This window comes from Pogona vitticeps, chromosome 5 (assembly GCF_051106095.1).
Source record: "Pogona vitticeps strain Pit_001003342236 chromosome 5, PviZW2.1, whole genome shotgun sequence".
Taxonomy (NCBI): Eukaryota; Metazoa; Chordata; class Lepidosauria; order Squamata; family Agamidae; genus Pogona; species Pogona vitticeps.
The window spans coordinates 126,693,448-126,712,696 of record NC_135787.1 but is presented as its reverse complement, the minus strand read 5'-3'; the positions used below and the strand labels follow the sequence as shown (position 1 = coordinate 126,712,696).

The following is a 19,249-nucleotide window of genomic DNA, read 5'->3' as shown; positions in this document are numbered from 1 at the left end:
GTACACTAGCTGCATATGTCCTTGAGATATCTGATCTGGCTATGCTGGCCATGTCTCAGTAACACCTTACTTGGATTATTATACTAATGCACTCTATGAGAGGTTATCTTTTGAAGTGTCTGGAAGACTCAGTCAGTTGAAAACACTGCAACCAGACTGTTAACCAGGACCTGCTAGAGGGAGCATGGTCTATTCCCAAGCCAATTCAAAGTACTGGCTGTGATTGATAAATCCATATATGCCACTGGATTCAGGCTACATAAAGGACCACATCTGTCTATACAAGTTTCCCTTGGCTTTAGGATCTCAGTGACACTGCCCTCACAGGCATGTTTGGTAATTACTCAAGAGAAGGCCTTTTCAGTAGCTGCTTCCAGGCTGTGGAACAATCTCCCATGGAGGCTAAATTGCTCCCCTCTCTCTTATCCGTCTGGTCACAGACAAAAATCTTTCTCTTCAGTCAAGCTTTTGACTACTGATCAGGCTGCTTTTAATGGAGATGCTACATTCATTTTCTTTTCTTTAAAATTCATTTTAGATCTATGTATTTTTCTGGATTTTGTTTTCAAATTGTTCTAATATCTTTTAACATTGCTATATGTTTCTAAGAGTGCTTAATGTTTTAGTTAATATTTATCACACTCCATTTTGTAAGTTCCTGAACAGGGAGAAAGGAGAAATATAAATCATTTGGCACCATGAATCTTCTCTTTGTGACCTATTATTTCACCAAGTTTCAGGGTGCCATGTAACCCCCAACCCACCCTAGTTATTGCCAATTTCTTGTTCTTATTTAATAGAACAGGAGTTACAGGAATTAGGAAAGCCAATCATTGGCTTATATCCAGGCCAGGATCAGATCAGTGAAGACCTGGGCCGGGATCCAAAGTGGTGAATCAGGATCTAAATCACATGGGGTAGCCAGACACAGTCCTCCTGAAAAGTCAGAGGTTATCAGCAAATTAACACAATCTGTTCGAAAGGTTTCTGGATAGCAACACATGGATCATGGGTCACAAACACATTTTCAACTCACAGAACACTTGCTACAACCTAAGTATCCATCAATGTTTGTTTTATTAATTAGCAAGATGAATGGAGCAACACTCTTCCCTGTACTAAGTTATGCAGTAATATCCATTTGTTTGCACAATGTAGTTTTGTCCAACTGTAGTTCCATCACAGAAAACATTGTGAATCTATTGTTCTTTAGCACTAAATGTTATCATTGTTTATTTAGTTTATATATGTTCAGATTGTATTTGTGTGACACAAAATATGGTGTTTAAGATCTGCTTCACAAAGTTATATACTGTTTCCAGCATAGGCAGATATTCAAATTTCAGTAAGAGAGAGAGAAATCAGTAAAATGTGAGCAGCAGTTATTAAAGTTACAGATTTGGGTAACAACAAAACACAACGAACCATTTAAAGAGAACAAAATTTCTATTTCCAAAACTTTATTCAAATTAAACAAATGTAAGTAGAAACAGTGTGCCAGTCAGTATACCTAGATCAGCATGTGCTGACCTAGTATAAGGATACAAAGATAATTGCCTAAAGTGTCTTATGCCTTTTTCATGACACTCTGATCTTGACTTTGTCTGAGTTGTTAAGATATTTGTGGGTTTCTCAATCTGCATGAAAAACACCACTCTGAGGAATGGAAATATGCACCTACAACTATGTAAAATGGCTGGCTCACAGCTGCAAGGAGACATATAGCACCCAGGGACCTCAGTCTGAGCTCTCTCAAGCACCTTAGTCAGTTGGGTGCCCAGAAAAGGTCTTGGGAATAACTGGGGAGTTCAGATGTCAGTCACCTGATCTGCTGGTATGAGCTGAGCCTTCATGGATACTATGACTTCCTTTTGATTTCCCCTACCTTGCTTGAAATTGCAGTGCATCTTAAAAAAATAATCACAGAAACACTGGATTAAGCACAAAGGATTTTTGCAGAACTGCTTTAACCTGTGGATGACCAACAGTGACTTCCTCTGTCATTTGGTTGCCCCCAGATCACATAAAAACCCCTGAATATGTCCATTGTTCTTAGTATCAAGAAATTTCTACAGTAAAACAAAAAAAAATGACACAACAGAAAACACTTAACGCATCAAGTAAACCTATCTAGCAGGTTAACTGTCCTAAATAGAATATCCATATAGAGAGGCAAAACCTTTTCAAACATTGGAAAATAAAGGAACTCTCTAATTTTCCATTGCTGGTAACAGAATTGTAAAGTAGGCAAATTTGTAATTGATTCTAGGATGGATATTCTTAAATTATTCAAATAAAAATGATAATTTCACATTTTACTAAGCAATTGACATGACCACAAAAATATCTTAAACATTAAAACAAAGCATACAACAAAAGAAGTTAATCATACCTGATCGAAAACACTCAATAATTTGTTGAATGCCAGATTTTGATGTCTGAAGTGGTTGCCGCAATAAAGGAGGATCCCCAGGCTCCATAATATGTCCTAGAAAATATTTAGAATAGACAGTAGAAATTTACTTAGGATAGACCATTCAAGTAAATGTTCATATGGGCCTAAACTCAATATCATTCTTGTATTCAATCTCCAGTGTGAGGGAACTTTCTTCCCTTCCCCATCCTCCACTGCCTTCCATGTCACCAGAAAAATGAATTGCAAGGACTTCCCATCCCTCTGGAACAGATTTTAAGGGTGCAAGAAAACTATAGCAAGGAGGGGAAATCTCCCTCCCTCCTGGTTTTGATCATGGGGAAACAGATTCTGATTACAGAAATAATAATTACACAGAGGCAGTATATACTTCTATGGAAGTGCCTTGAAAATGCTTCAGTATATTGCTGAACTGATGGTCTGGAAGTCACTAATGACAATTAAGCAGTTTTGATCTCCACCTCCAGTACAATTATTGTGCAAACAAACTCTCTAACCTCAAAAAGCACTGGGCACAGACAAATTCAATCCTTCAAAAACATTAACTGCTAGGATAACAATAGTAACATGCAATAGCTCTACTGCCAACAATTTAATTATTGCTACATCTAGCTATCTTTGGTAGGATCTACACTAACTAGGCAGATAAAACTAAATTGCCATTTGTATAATCTATCCCTTGTTTAGGTCACTGCCAACCCCAAATAAAATAACGGTACTTAAACATTAAAAGAAAATGTATTTCTTTCGATCACAAGCTATTACTTTGGAAAGATTTCTAAAACAGTGCTGCTATCTAGCTGAAGAAATCTGTCTCTAATTGTATATGTCTTAAATTAGTAATCCATGAATCAATAAACCTGCACATCCTTCCAAAGTGGCATTTTTAGATGATACATATATGCATTATATTGACCATATAATCAGAAAAGGTGCTCTCCTCTATGAAAGGGAATGTGATATACTTCTTAAGACATTACTTGTCATTTCTAGTCTGTACAAGTACTTATTCTCGCCTCCACAAATTCCTTTAAATCAACAAAACCAAACATTCAATATCAATTACCTTCTTACAACATGTCATCATCAAATGGGGATACTGTTCTTGTAAAAACAGTTTCCATCAGGGTAATCTGAGAGCAATCCCCTTCCTACTGCCTACAACCCTCTTCTGGAGGGACAGCAACCCTCCCAAGTAGACTTCTGACATCAGAGGAGGATTCATGGGGAATAGTTAGGAATCCAAATATTATTATGAGTCTCATATGAGATCTGTGCCATAATTTACATTCTTCCTTTTTTGGGATGAACCCCCAAGGTGTCTGACAATCAGTGAAAACAAATATACAGTGGTGCCCCGTATAGCGAGGTTAATCCGTTCCGGATTAACCTTCGCTATACGAAAACATCGCTGTGTGGGGCAGGAAAACCTATTGGAATGCATTAAACTTAGTTTAATGCGTTCCAATAAGTGTCTAAACTCACCCCCTCCAGCGATGTTTTCGCTCCGGCGGCCATTTTGGAGCCGCCGATCAGCTGATCGGCGGCTCCAAAATGGCCGCCAGATGACCCGAAATGGCCCCTATCAGCGTTTTCGCGCCCTCCCCTTGCTTAGGGAGGTCGCGAAAACGCTGCGGGGGGGCATTTCGGGCCATCCGGCGGCCATTTTGGAGCCGCCGATCAGCTGTTCGGCGGCTCCAAAATGGCCGCCGGAGCCCCAATCGTCGCAAAGCGAGTGCGGCGATTGGGACTGATCCGTATAGTGATCCCCAAAAAGGGATCGCTATACGGATTTTTCGTTAAACGGTGCACTCGTTAAGCGAGGCACCACTGTATAAGATCAAATGATAAAATTTAGAAGATCATGCTAACTTATGAAGGCTCTTTATATAAGGAAAAATGTCTACTCCTCAGACCTCAGAAACAATGAGCTAATGGTGGTGTCATTCTTTGAAGTGCTGTGTTTGATGGGAGTGCCATTTAAAAAAAAACTAGATCTGAATTTCTGGATACTTCCAGTTTTGGAAAAAAAGCAAAACAATTCTGTGGCTCAGTCTAAAAGGTTGGAACTCCAGTCTCTAGTGAGGTAAGGTGTATGGTGGGAGTGTGGCAAGAGGCAAGGAAGGGAGGAAGAACCATGGTCCTGAAAGGCCACAGACAAGCCCCTAACCCCTTCTCCTTTTCCTCCCATTGCTTTGCAAAAAACGGAATTTCATCCCTCTTAAGAGAAATAAAACCTGAGGACAAGGGAAGAGCAAAATCCTACTGACTTCCTCCAATTAGAGCTTTCTGATGGCTCTGAATAGAATGGAAACTTCATTCTTTAGGCTCTTGCCCCACAAAAATGTTTTGTATCGAAGACTGCAATTATACAGCCACCTGTCTGGGACTGAACCCCATTTAATTTAACATGGTTTCTGACTAAACAGGCATATTTAGTTATGAACTGTAAACTGATCACACATTACAGAACTACACTGCACAAAATGTAAAATATAACATAATTGTACACCATATATAACAACGTTCTGCAAATCATGCACTCTAATTATATTCCTCTTTAACTGTATTTATTTATTTTATTAGACTTCTACCCAGCCCATCTAGACCTAAAGTCTACCTAGGTGACTTACAAATTTAAAATCAGGAAAACTAATAAACGTATACTATAAATGCAAGATGGCAAAAATGTCAGAATTAAGATATGGCAGGAGGGATAGCCTGCCCAAATAGACAGGTCTTAACTTTGCTCCTAAATACAACCAGGGAGGGTGCCAGGCAAATCTCCATGGGCAAGTAGTTCCAAAGGCGAGGGGCCACAGCCAAGAAGGCCTGGTTCCTTGTTCTTTCCTTCTGGACCTCCCTCAGCATTAGGCCCCTCAGCCGCCCAGCCTGGCTGAAACAAGTGATTCTTGCAGAACTGGGTGGGAGGCGGCGCTTTGCCAGATATCGAGCCCTAAACCATTTACGGCTTTATATGTCCTCGTTAAAACTTTGAAATCAACGCTGAAGCGGATGGACAGCCAATGTAAGGCGGCCAGAGTGGGGGAAATACGGTGGTACCTCTTCACCCCTGTAAGAAGTCTGGCCGCCATATTCTGCACCATCTGGAGGTTCTGTGTCAGTCTCAAAGGCAACCCCACATAGAGCGCATTACAGTAGTCTAATCTTGAGACTACGAGTGCATGGACCAAAGTGGTGAATGCCCCCACATCAAGATAGGGACGCAGCTGGGCAATCTGCCAAAGTGTGCGGAATGGACCACTGACACCATCTGGGTTTCCATGGTGAACGTCGGGTGCAGATGTACACCCAAACTGCAAACCTAACTCTTGGTGGAAAGAGTCACACACCCCCAAAAGAGAGGGAGTTTCCTGAACCACTGATGTCTGGGCCACCCACCCAAAGGACCTCCATCTTGCCCGGGTTCAGCCTCAGTCCATTCTCCTGCAACCATTGCTGAATGGCTCCCAAGCAGCACTCAAGGGATGAAACAACATCCACTGTTGTTGGAAAAAATTAGATATAGAGCTGAGTATCATCAGCATACTGGTGACACGAAGCCCCACATCCCCTGATGATCCCTCCCAGCGGCCTCATATAGATGTTCAACACCACTGGAGAGATAATGGAAGCCTGTGGAACCCCACAACTAGCGCTCCACGGGGATGAGGAATATGTTGGAACAGCACATCCTGTCAACCCCATCGTTTTTTCTAAATACACCAATCTTCTGCTTGATAGGAACTCCCCAATGCTCAGTGTTGCTTTTATCCTTAAATATGTATATCAAATGCTCTTCCTTTACCCTGCTTTATTTTCAGTAAAAGTTAAAGATGTTTAGAATTTATTTATTTGATTGATTGATTGATTGATTGATTGATTGATTGATTGATTGATTGATTGATATCCCACCCATTTAGACCAAAGTCTACTCTGGGTGGCAATATTAAAATAAAATAAAACAACAATATTAATAAACTAGAGGAAAGCGAAATAAGTTAGGTATCGACAAGAGGGAAGGCCTGTCTGAAGATCCAGGTCTTAAGTTGGCTCTTAGGTTGGCAAATACACATATACACATACACAAATACCGTATTTTTTGCACCATAAGACGCACTTTCCCCCCTCCAAAATGTGGGTGGGGAAGTCAGTGCGTCTAATGGTGTGAATGCAGCAATTTCGTCGCTGCTGGCCCCGTGGGGGGGAGCGTCGCAAGGGTCCGGGTGAGCCTTCCAGGACCCTTGCGAGGCTCCCCCACCCCCCCACGGGGCCAGCACCGGCGAAATCGCCAGCTTCCAGGTGGGGGGAACGTCGCAAGGGTCCTGGAAGCTCACTCAGATCCTTGCGACGCTCCTCCCACCCACGCACCGGCCAGCACTGGCAAAATCGCCAGGTTCTGGGAGTGTTTTGAGGCTTCCCAAGCCTCAAAACACTCCCAGAAGCTGGCGATTTTACCCCCCCTGGTCCCATGGGGGGTGGGTGGAGGGTGGCAAGGGTCCAAGGGAGCCTTCCAGGACCCTTGCCACCCTCCCCCCACCCCCCCGCGGGGCCAGCCCTGGCGAAATCGCCAGGTTCTGGGAGTGTTTGGAAGCTTGATAAGCCTCCAAACACACTCAGAAGCTGGCGATTTTAACCCCCCCCCCCCGCTCTGTGGGGGGTGGGGGGAGGGTGGCAAGGGTCCAAGGGAGCCTCCCTTGGACCCTTGCCACCCTCCCCCCACCCCCCGCGGGGCCAGCACTGGCAAAATCGCCAGGTTCTGGGGGTGTTTGGAGGCTTCCCAAGCCTCAAAACACTCCCAGAAGCTGGCGATTTTACCCCCCCTGGTCCCATGGGGGGGGTGGAGGGTGGCAAGGGTCCAAGGGAGCCTTCCAGGACCCTTGCCACCCTCCCCCCCCCCCCGCGGGGCCAGCCCTGGCGAAATCGCCAGGTTCTGGGAGTGTTTGGAAGCTTGATAAGCCTCCAAACACACTCAGAAGCTGGCGATTTTAACCCCCCCCGCTCTGTGGGGGGTGCCGCGGGGCCAGCACTGGCAAAATCGCCAGGTTCTGGGGGTGTTTGGAGGCTTCCCAAGCCTCAAAACACTCCCAGAAGCTGGCGATTTTACCCCCCCTGGTCCCATGGGAGGGTGGGTGGAGGGTGGCAAGGGTCCAAGGGAGCCTTCCAGGACCCTTGCCACCCTCCCCCCACCCCCCCGCGGGGCCAGCCCTGGCGAAATCGCCAGGTTCTGGGAGTGTTTGGAAGCTTGATAAGCCTCCAAGCACTCTCAGAAGCTGGCGATTTTAAACCCCCCCCGCTCTGTGGGGGGTGGGGGGAGGGTGGCAAGGGTCCAAGGGAGCCTCCATTGGACCCTTGCCACCCTCCCCCCACCCCCCCACGGGGCGGGGGGGGTAAAATCGCCAGCTTCTGGGAGTGTTTGGAGGCTTGGGGAGCCTCCAAACACTCCCAGAAGCTGGCGAATTTACCCCCCCTGGCCCCATGGGGGGTGGGGGAACGTGGCAAGGGTCCAAGGGAGCCTCCCAGGACCCTTGCCAGGCTCCCCCCCACCCCCCCCACGAGGACAGCGGGGGCAAAATCGGGAGCTTCCAGGACCTTTTCTGAGCCTGGAAAGGCTCAGAAAAGGTCCTGGAAGCTGCCTATTTTGCCCCCTCTGTCGCCCGGGGGAGGCAGGGTGAGTCTCCAAAGGGTCCTAGGGTGTGTTCTAGGACCCTTTGGAGACTCACCCTGCCTCCCCCGGGGGCCAGAAGGGGCAAAATCGCCACCTTCTGGGGCTCTTTTGAGGCTTGGGAAGCCTCAGAAGAGCCCCAGAAGGTGGCGATTTTGCCCCCTCTGGCCCCTGAGGGAGGCAGGGTGAGTCTCCAAAGGGTCCTAGAACACACCCTAGGACTCTTTGGAGACTGACCCTGCCTCCCCTGGGGGCCAGAGGGGATGAAACCGCCACCTTTGGGGGCTCTTCTGAGGCTTGGGAAACTTCAGAAGAGCCCCAGAAGCTGGCGATTTCACCCCCTCTGGCCCCCGAGGGAGGCATGGGGAGGCTCCAAAGGGTCCTGGAACACACCCTAGGACCCTAGGGTGTGTTCCATAAGATGGACCTCTCCATAAGGCTCACCAAGTTTTAGGAGAAGAAAGCAGATAATTTTTTTCCTCTTTTCTTCTCCTAAAAATTTGGTGCGTCTTATGGAAAGGTGCGTCTTATGGAGCGAAAAATACGGTAATAATTTTCTCTTATACTGATTGTTTCAGGAGTAAACAAATTAGTGTGCTGTTGCCTTGTTTCATGTACTGACAGACACCTGCCTTTGTTGGCTCAGCCATGTGTATTTATTATAATTAACTAATTAAACACTGTTGTCTACCTGTGTAATACAATTCTGTGCATGACTCTCACACAGTTGGAATACAATTTCCAGAAACTGCAAACACAAACTGTTTATTTTCACTGGTCTTTGTTACCCACCCACTCATTTCAGTGCCCAAGAAGGCTACACATACCCCAGAAAACTAGAAAACTTATCTTCCTGAAGCAATTTTATATTATCATTCTATGATATTTAAACTGTTGAGTGCCTCTATAGGGAGAAAGGTGGGTAGAAATAAAATGAAATGAAATATTTTACCTAGTCATTTTAGAATTCTGACAACACAATATGAAGATGTCTAATTCCACTACTATATGATAGTTTCCAATCTCCTCTTCTAAAATCTTATTCAGATGAAAAAATGTAGAAGAGAAATTACATCATAAATACAGAACTATTACCTGGTTCACAGCATCCATGGTGATGGTGGTCAGTCTGACAACACTTGTCCCTTAAAGGCATTTTCTACATCAACGACCTACATCCAGTAGCTTGCTTCTCCTAAAATAAGCAAAATTCTCCATCATTAATCAAGGAATATAAGGTTTTCTAACTCTACATAACACACTTATCAAATCACTGGTTGAGAATCAGCCATAGACATTGAAAATATATAGTGGAAAATTATAGTGGCACCTCGACTTACAAACTTAATTGGTTCTGGAACTCCGGTCATAACTCGAAATGTTCGTAAGTCAAAGCACCATTTCCCATAGGAATGCACTGAAATGCAATTAATCCGTTCTGACCAATGAAAAAAATCACACACACATATACACCAAAAAATACACTGCAAGACCCATCAGAAATGTGATTAATCCGTTCCAGCCAAAGGGGGGAAAACAGAAAAGCAAACAAACCCTGCAAGATCCATTGGAAAAGCAAAAAAAGAAAAGCGAAAAGCAAACAGAGAGTGCAAGACCCATCGGAAATGCAAACAAAAAAACCCAAAAAAGCAAACAGAGAGTGCAAGACCCACTGGAAATGGGAAACAAATAAACAACAACAAAAAACCCTGCAAGACTCATTGGAAATGGGGAAAAAACCCAAAAAAAAACAAACAAACCCTGCAAGTCCCATCACAGCATAGAAACATAATCCCACCACCCAGCCCAAAACCACGCTGCAAAACCCACTCAGAAGTTTTTAAAAAGTAGAAAGCAGCACTTTACCATGCAGTCCAAAGCCTCCTTCGATCGCACACTCTCTAACTGCTGGGGCGAAAGAGCTACAAAGAAGCAGCCTCTTCGCCACAATCGTTAGCAATATGAATTCCCTGCCTTTTCCCCCTGCCTTTTTCTGTTGGTAAATCGAAGCTCTGGTTGCAAGCAGAAGCAAAATTCTGCAGCCAGAACTGGTTGTAACTCGAAATGGTCGTATGTCGGGACATTGGTAAGTCAAGGCACCACTGTATGTGTGTTTAAGAATTAATTCCTCTCTGTTCAGTAATTTTCAAATTTGATTTTTAAAACAATGTTGCAAATAGAGGCTAACAAACCACCCATGGTTACATCAGAATGGCTCACAAATATGGCAAGCAATTTCCTCCAAATCTGTGGAACTGCTCATCTCATTTGATGTTTGAGGATAATGAAAGTATACTGTCATATCTGTAAGACAATACATGGTAGTACTAAATCAGATCTTATATAGTCTACTCTTAAAAGAGCTCTACAACATATAAGCCTTCAGTCCCTTTCCTCCTACTTAACCTCCCCCCAAATCTTCTCTAGTCCTACTTCTAAATCTCATTTACCTTAGTAGGCTCAGCAGGTGACCATACTCCAATGGTTGTAAATAGTGACAGGGCAAGAAAAGGGGGGAGGGGAAATGACACTCCCGCCATAAAGAGTGGGTGGCTAGCAAAGTGGCAGAGAAAGAGAGTCCAAAGTTTACACAACCTGTGCTTGTTATACCGTGTTTCCCCGAAAATAAGACAGGGTCATTTTTTTTAATTTCCAAAACAAATACAAAATACTTCCTAATATAATAAGACAGGGTCTTATATTCATTTTTGCTCCAAAAAACACATTAGGGCTTATTTTCAGGGGATGTTTTATTTTTTTTTTTCATGTACAACAATCTACATTTAATCAAATACAGTCATGTCATCTTCTGCTTGCTGCACAATGGTGGAGGGCAGGGTTTCAATTAATTGGGGGTTATTTTGGCGGTAGGGCTTATATTACGAGCATCCTGAAAAAATCATACTATGGCTTATTTTCAGGTTAGGTCTTATTTTAGGGGAAACAGGGTAGTAAACAGTAGTACAGTATTTTATTTTTGATTAAGCATAACACTCAATCCAGGTCTGATGTTCTTTGATATTTATAGGATTTCTTTAAATCATCTATTCCCCTAATCTGGACATAATGGAAAACTGAGGCAAAGCATAAAACCACAACTGTTGCTTCTTTGTACAATTCTTATTGACAAATGAAGCTTGATGGCTATTCTATTAAAGGCACAGAATGTGATTTATGACAGGCTTTCTGATTACACATGACAACACAAAACTCCATACAGAACCTTGACAACTGACAACCTATTTGCTTTTTTTGACAGTTAAAAAGTAACTGAGACCACACTAGGACCTGTTCTCAACCAGAGGGAGCAACAAAAGTTAACACTGCTGGACCAAACCTCTCTCAACTAAGCCTAGCCAGCTGATTCCCTAGCTAAGCCCTATTTCACCATTAAACTGCCAGACACTTCTTTCTAAGTCTCTCACTTGGCTGCTCCATTCCCAGTTGTAAATGGTTAAGACATTCAAGAGGACAGACAAGGATCTGTCATTCACAAGGAATCTCCTTATTGCTAGAAGGTCACAACCCTGAATGTAGTTTACCTAGTAATATAACAGGTACTGTTTCCCAGGGGCTATTGGGATATCTCTCCTTTCTTCTCCCCAAATCTGCTTGCGGCAAGTGATCTTGCAAGGCACGTTAAGCGAAATTAAAAAGGAAGATGAATAGGTAACACTGGGAAAGCAAAATTAGGTGGGAATACAGACAAAAATAATTGTGTTAAATTTTAAAACAGGAGGAAGAAAAATTCAAGAACACTCCTTATTTCAGGACAGTATAAACAGCAGCCCCCCAAACTGCCATTTGACCTCCTTCTAAGATCCAGAAATAACAGCTCCAGCTATCACATGCTTCATATGCACTGACAAAATCTGGGTCTGTTTTAAATCTGACTCCAGGAACTGCAGGGGATAGATAATGATCACAACTTTCTCCTCCAAGGACTTCTGAAGAAAATGCACAAAGGTGTGTATGTGTGGTCTCAATGCACATCAGCACTTCTCCAATTAAAGCAGGAAATGGCTGGGGGAATAGAGTTGGTGAAATACTTCAGAAATGCCCTATATAGCTACACAACTCCATACACAGGCCATCTTTGTAATTTTATGGACTCATTCATCCAATACTTTTATGAAACATGATCCCAAACATCACCTAACATCAACTTCCAAACTATATGAATCATTTATAGCAACATTGGCTTCTATAACACTGCACGTCTGTAAAATGTTTCCCAATATGTCGAATATACACTGTGAGATAAAACATATAATGCTGGCATGTTCTTTCATGGTAAGCCAGAAGAGTTTCTTCAAAAGTAAATTAAACAAGTCTTACCTTAGCACTACTATATAATGGCAGAAATCCAGTAATAAGTTGTAGAGTAAGTCCACTGAATCAGTGGGGAGTTGTAAGACAACTCTTCTGTAATTTCCATAGAGTCAATGGGTCTACTCTAATTGTAACTTAATACTGGATTTCTCCCACTGATGTTCAGTCAGGACAATATACTTTCACCACTTCCCAGCTTTTCAGATTTGTATAGGAAGTATACAGCAATCTCCAAAGTTGATTAAAAAATGGCAGTTCATAGAATTCCATTTGGAGGGGAGGGACAGAAAATATATTTTTTAAAAACCATCTAAACTACAGAAAATGCTTTTTAAAAAAATAACTAAAAAGATGGAGTTCCAATTTAATATATCTTAAAGCCTAAATCTAAACCATGGTCACGTCTCAAACATATTGATTTTAAAGTCTGCTTCCTATGTAAATGAGAAAATATCTTACTTCTGATGCTAAACAAAACTGTAACTCAGCCAATCACTTCTTTTATATATTTTTGTAAGGTTCCAATTGAATTTAGGATTCATTTAATTTTCACCAGAATGATTTATCTAATTCATACAGGTGGTCTTGTAGTCACATCATACCTTATAGCTACCTCACATCTGCAAGGTGTTTCTTGTTTGTTTGTTTGTTTGTTGGCTCAAATTGGTGCAACTTTCAGAAGTGAATTACCATACATTAAGCAATCTCCATAAACATCATCCGCTGCATACTAAATCTCATGAGTCAATGTGCAATAAATAATACCTATGGAGATTTCCTGACTTACCACAATTTGTTTATAAAAGTTACACTATTTGTGTAACTGCTCTACAGATTTCAGCCATTTACTTTATTTCTTTTCTAGTTTTCTTCCAAACAAGGCCACAAGGAAGACTTACAAATGACTAAATGTCACAAACAACCAAAAGCACAATGAATTACAAGTGTTAAAATATAGGTAACTATATAAATATTTAAAAACTGCTAATTAGAAAAGTTAGAAACCAGCTGAAAACCCAGTCAAGTATATTCTGAACTATCCTGCAGAATTCAAACCAGTAACAGCATGCAGTTTCTATTCCACATAGGAAACACTATGGTGAGCATTAATGATCAATTCTTGCTCATGGAATGTTTAGGGGGACTTACAGATTGATCTTATTTAAATTTTATCATAAATAAGACCTTATTTTTCTAATACGGCTTACTTCATAAGACCTGCACACTTAGTACTGCACCTTTATACTTCAAATAAATAAATGATCATGCTTAGCATCACAGTATGCAGTGAGAAAATACAATTGCCTCTCTTGTTTCTAAAAAAATACAGAATAAATCTAAAATATATAACGATTATTAGCTGCAAGCTGATATAATTTCAGTGATTCAGCTATTGTGTTCAACAATATGTATGTATTTCAGAGAAAGTGGTTCAAAATAGAAGTTTGGTCACTCATTTAACTATACTTTTCAAAATGATTTAAACAGCATTATTTTAACATTCCCCCCAAACCAACATTATGCATGCATCAGTCAGCCAACATGCACTCTACCATGTCTTACATATCCAACCGCATTACATCACAGAATACTACTTCACCACCCTTCATTACTTTTTCCTGTTTTCTCAACCCAGCATCTAGCATTATATACATGATATGACCATAATCAACAGACAATTCAGGTCCCAACATGCATGATACTTTGTAGTGTCCACAGAAACATTACCAGCAAAATCTCCACCTACATCCTGTACAGTTTGTTTGATGCTCCTCTTTCAGTGGTTCTCAGCCTTGGATCCCCAGATGTTCTTTGACTAAAACTCTCAAAAGCCTTCATCACTAGCTGTGGTGGCCAGGATTTCTAGGAGTTGTAGTACAAGAACGTCTGGGGACTCAAGATTTCAAACCACTGCATAAAAGGCACCACTTAGGCAACTGAAGGCACAGAACACTGGGACTCCAAAATCCATGCTATTGTCAAGACTCTGTCCCAACAGAATGACAACATGAGCAGAAAATGTATTTTATAACTGATCCATCAAACCCAAACAATATGCAAAGTCAAAGTAAACCCAAATTAACATAGTGGGAAATCCAGGATCCAAATCTTCTCACCTTACCCAGGAAGTACTAACCTGATCATCCAGCTGTCAACTCTGCTTACACACACACACACATGCATAGAAACATGGCCTTAGAGCAATAGAATTCCAGGGGGACTTCAATTATTATCACATTGACTTGGTCAATGCATGCTCAGGTTGAGAAAGAGGGCAGGCAGGCAGTAGGCAACAGGTATATCAGAGCCTTCTGGCAGATTTCTGGGTGGTTTCGTATTAATCAATAAGGTTTCAGAGTCTAACCCCTATCATATCAGCAACAGTAAAAATATTTTACCTGATTAGAGTTTTGGCTAGATATATGCCACCAAATATATTATGAGTTATGGAGATCATAGTGTGTCTCTGAAGTATGTAAGATACTCAAGAGACTGGTCTTACCACTGCCACTCCCTGGTGAGTGTCTATGGATAAGTGGGCAACCCCTGGAGTTTTGATGTAGCTGAAGTACAACTCGCATCATACCTCAAGACTGATATGCAAAGACTGACGGAACTTGCAACGTGACAGGATACAGAGAACCAGATGTGCGCCCACTCCTGCACCCGCCCCCACTCCACCGTTTTCGTTTTCGCCTCCCACCAGTCTTCCTTTACACAGGTCGGAAATTCCAATACAGGACACAGAAACCACGTTCCGAGCAAGAGCGAAACAACCCCTCGGCCACCCCACTCGGTACCCGTAAAGAGGTGGTGGCAAAGCAAGACTCTTCGCCCTGCGCACCCTTGCCGGGCCACCTGTCACCCCACCTCACACCCAGCCAGCGTGAGCACTTCTCTTCCTACACACACACACACACACACACACACACAGAGAGAGAGAGAGAGAGAGAGAGAGAGAGAGAGAGAGAGAGAGAGAGAGAGAGAGAGAGAGAGAAGTTTTCTCTCACGCACTGCCCTGCCCGCGGCGGCACCACCACCCACCCACCCACCCAGGAAAAAAGTCTCAACTCTCAGCCTCCCCGGCGGGAGGAAGGCAAGATGGAAAAGCCTGTCTGAAGAACTTCCCGAGGGCGACCGACCACACTTACGCGGAGGCTCCTCGAAGACAGCGGGGCCGCCAGCCAGCCAGAAACAGGGACGGACGGAGGGAGGGAGGGGAGTCCTGGTGGGCTGAGGAGGAAGGCGCCGCCTGTCCCGACCTCCCCCCCGAAGCCGAGCCCTCACACACGCCCCGGTCCCCTGAGAGGGACGCCGGCTCGCCTGACGGGGAGAGCAAGGCGCGCGGGAGGGAAGGCAAAAAAAAAAAGAGCCACCACCACCACCGTTCGCTCCGCGTCGCCCTCTCCGGTCGGGACGCCACAGGGTGAGGGGCGGCGGCGGCGGCAGCAGCAGCAGGTGACAGGGAGCGCCAAAGCGGGAGGCAGCCCGCCTTCGGAGACCCGAGCTCCGCTGAGGGGGAGAGAGAGAGGGGGTGGGAGGCGCGCCAGAGGGAGGAGGGCAGAGGAGCGCTCTCGGCGCGTCCCGACCGAAACTTGCCCGCCGCCTGTCCCGCCCAAGCGGCCGCGCGACGCGACCCCGGAGCCGGATGGGCGCGAGGGCAGGAAGTGACTGCGGCCGCGGCAGGCGTGGGGCAGCGAAGCACGCATGCGCCGCACCCGGCTTCTCCTCCTCTTCTCAAGCCCCCCCCCCTCCGGACCCGCCTCTCGTGCCTTCTTCCTTCTCCTCTTCCTCCTCCTCCTCTTCCCTCGGAGCCAATCATACAGGTGCCTGCGGCGGCGGCGGCGGCGGCCGGAGACTTTTCTTCCCGCCGGTGGAGTGCAGAAAGTTGGGAGTGGGAAAGAGGAGAGGGGGTGTCTGGCAGGGCGGGGGCGGGGCGCTGCTCGCCTCGCTCCACGTGCGCCTCGACCAATCAGGGAGGCGGCCCCCGCGCGGGCAAAAAGGGCTCGCCTCTGCCTCCGCTAATGTCTCGCTGAGCTGCGCGAAGAAAAGTTGCCGCGCGCCGTGCTGGGCGGCTCAGGGCGCACAGGCGGAGGACGGGAGCGGAGCCGTGCTGAGCCCGCCGCCGCCGCCGCGGGCAGGCGGTACCCAACGAGCCCGACGTCCCGGCACACGAACGCTGGATTTGGGAAAGGCGCCGCCGCCACCACCACCCCGACCCGGCGGAGCTCGGCTCGCGCTGGGCAGGAGAACCGGCGCGGGTGCCGTGCCGTGCCGTGCGCCCGGCCACCCCGATGGTTTGCGCCTTCGTCGGCGCCGGCGAAACAGAAAGTTCCTTCAGCCGAGCGGCGGGTCCTCGTGTTCCTCCTCCTCTTCGGGTCGTCCCTCGCCGGGAGGTACGGGCTGCCTCCCGAGGGCCGCCGGCGTCTCGTTGCTAAGACTCCCGCGGGGATCTTGCGGCGGCAGGTGCGGTCGAGGGCGCGTTGCTCCGCCGCTGCGGCCCCTTCTCTGCGCGGCTGCCACCCCGAGCGATCCTGAGGGATGACAGGACTTCGCTTTGATCTGCCCTGTGGGCAGCGGGCGCTCGCAGAAAAATGCACGGATCCGTTCCGCCAGGGTGTCCGCGGAGTAGGGAGTACCTGTTGGGAATCTCAAGGCTTGAATTATGAAGAAAAATTCGTGTGAGGGGAAGGGGAGATGGCTGCAAAGTTGAAGAGCGCTTTTGATGAAATGTGAAACTTGGACAGGGGAGAAAGAGTCCGGAGACTTGCCTTCCTTTGCCTTGCGTGGAGCAAAGCAGATTGTCTAAAATAAGTGAAATACATGCGATGGGGCTGAAATTGTATAATTTAGGCAAGGTAGGAAATATTTTTTCTAATGCAGACATTGAAGTCTGAGGCATGTCCTATAGAGGTCACGCTGCCCTTTCCTGAACGCACATATTAGCCGAGATTTGGTTTCCATGCTTATATACTTCACTGCAGTTGAAGATTATGAATCCTTACCTGCTCAAATAAATGTGGAAGAAACCAGGCTGAACCTTTGGGAGGAAAGAACAGAAAATCGGGAATATGTCATTTCCTTCCCTGTTGACTGAAAGGAGTTGATGGTTTTCTCATGGCACCCTAGGTGACTGTAGAGGGTAGAAATCTCTCTTCTGTGGAAGGGGAAGGCTGGACTCTTCACATCTCTGTTCCTAGCTGAGGATATACTTTTCATGTCCCAGGCTGATGGGGCTGCAGTACTTTTCTGAGGCTGAGAAAAAGGGAAATAAGGTTTCTTATTGTTTCTGCTGCCTTGTACTTCAACCCACCCTAAAGCCTTGGAGAAATGACATCTTTGCCTGATTCCACCCTAGAGGTGATGTATTCCAGAATCATTTTCACACTCCCTTCAGTGTAAATTCCTCTGGCCTGTTTGAGTACTTTTGTTTTAATGCAAAAGAAATTATTTTTAACATAGGCTTATGTCTGGGGATGTACATAAACCTTAATGCTGTGTCTGAAATCTAGCTGGTAAATGACTTTAAATAGAATTCTTAACAAAGATGACTGATGTGAGAGATGCTTTGTGCTAACATTTGAATACCTTACTGTACCAAATCTCTATTTCTTGGAATTCACACTAAATAAATACAAAAAGTTTTTTATTTTATTTTTACTCTTGCTTGTAAAGGAGAAAGGAAGTATTATTTATTTATTTGTTTGCTAAGGGCTAACAAAAAGCAGTTTAAATGGGATGTGCAAAACTTCTTTGGAATTCCGAGTTGTGTAGTGATGGACTAAGACTCTGGAGATTGGGTTTGAAACCCATTTGGTCATGTAAGCTCACTAGGGGTGTGGAACTGGTAAAACCACTCCTTAAATATCTCACTTACCATGAAAGACCTATTAGGGTTGCTATAAATCCATTTTGACATGACGACACAGAACAGACATGCACACAAAACCCCTTTGGCGTATATTCTCTGTGCAGTACCAGAGAGGATGTGGAGAAGTATCTTGTTCTTAAACTACAGTATAATCAAAAGTAGGCTTGAGCAAAGAACTGCCACCACCAACATTATCAAGGATGTATCAGCTATAAGAAGAATAGTCTGAATAGCTATAAGAAGAAGAGTCTGGAGTTTATTTAATGCTTGCAAACCAGCCAAGATTCATATTCTCTTTCCAGTCATGCTTACAATTTAAGGATTAAATTGTGTTAAAATCATTGTTCAGAGTTGTATGATTCTTTTCTGAACTGTTACTTCCACTGCACGTGGAAAAGGTTAGGATGAGTGTAAGATTTTAACCCTTTCCTATCGCAAAATGGTTCTGATGAAAGATTGCACACAAACACGCAGCCCAAGTGGCTATGTGCAAATAGCAGCCATCAAGAAGTAACTTAGTGAGACAACCACATGTAACTGTTTTTAAAATGTCACCATGATTTCAATCCTAATCCCCACAACTACTGTTTAAAGTTTTTTTGGTTTTGTTGTTCTAATCATGTAACACTAAAATAATGTTTTGTGTAATCTGAATTCTGACCCTAGGGATGCATTCTTGTCAGTAAGCGTTAATCACAGTGTGATTTATTTTAGAATGAACCTGTATAAAACTTTATTGGATTTCTTTTATTAAAAATCTATGTGCAGTCTCCCAAATTTATCGTTATCAAATTCCATTGAAAGCAATAGGCCTTGTGAAAGCACAATTAAACAGGTTCATCAACTCTAGTGGGACACATAATGCAATGCTACATTTGTTTGGTCAGACATACAGTAAGTGCCAGTAAGGTTAATAAGGTGTTTACTCTCTAGAAGGTATTCAGGA

The 19,249-nt window shown here is 44.4% G+C and overlaps 1 protein-coding gene across 6 annotated transcripts in view; it reads right to left on the bottom strand.

Moving 5' to 3' along the window:
- ZNF800 (zinc finger protein 800) overlaps positions 1-16,074 on the bottom strand; it is a 33,276-nt gene extending 17,202 nt beyond the window's left edge. For 2 of the 6 annotated variants that reach the window (XM_078376736.1, XM_073000571.2), the window contains exons 1-3: positions 9,440-10,852; positions 9,195-9,294; positions 2,393-2,488 (exon numbers count right to left, since the gene is read on the bottom strand). Coding sequence is in view for 5 of the 6 variants with exons in the window: in XM_073000571.2 (XP_072856672.2) it covers positions 2,393-2,488; positions 9,195-9,255 (157 nt within the window). In the remaining variant the exon portion in view is untranslated. Of the gene's footprint in view, positions 1-2,392; positions 2,489-9,194; positions 9,295-9,439; positions 10,853-11,641; positions 11,658-14,568; positions 14,586-14,830; positions 15,242-15,583 lie in introns of those variants that run through there. The other 4 variants (XM_073000568.2, XM_073000569.2, XM_073000570.2 and 1 more) reach the window with 4 other exon arrangements.
- Between the last annotated feature and the right edge of the window lie 3,175 nt (positions 16,075-19,249).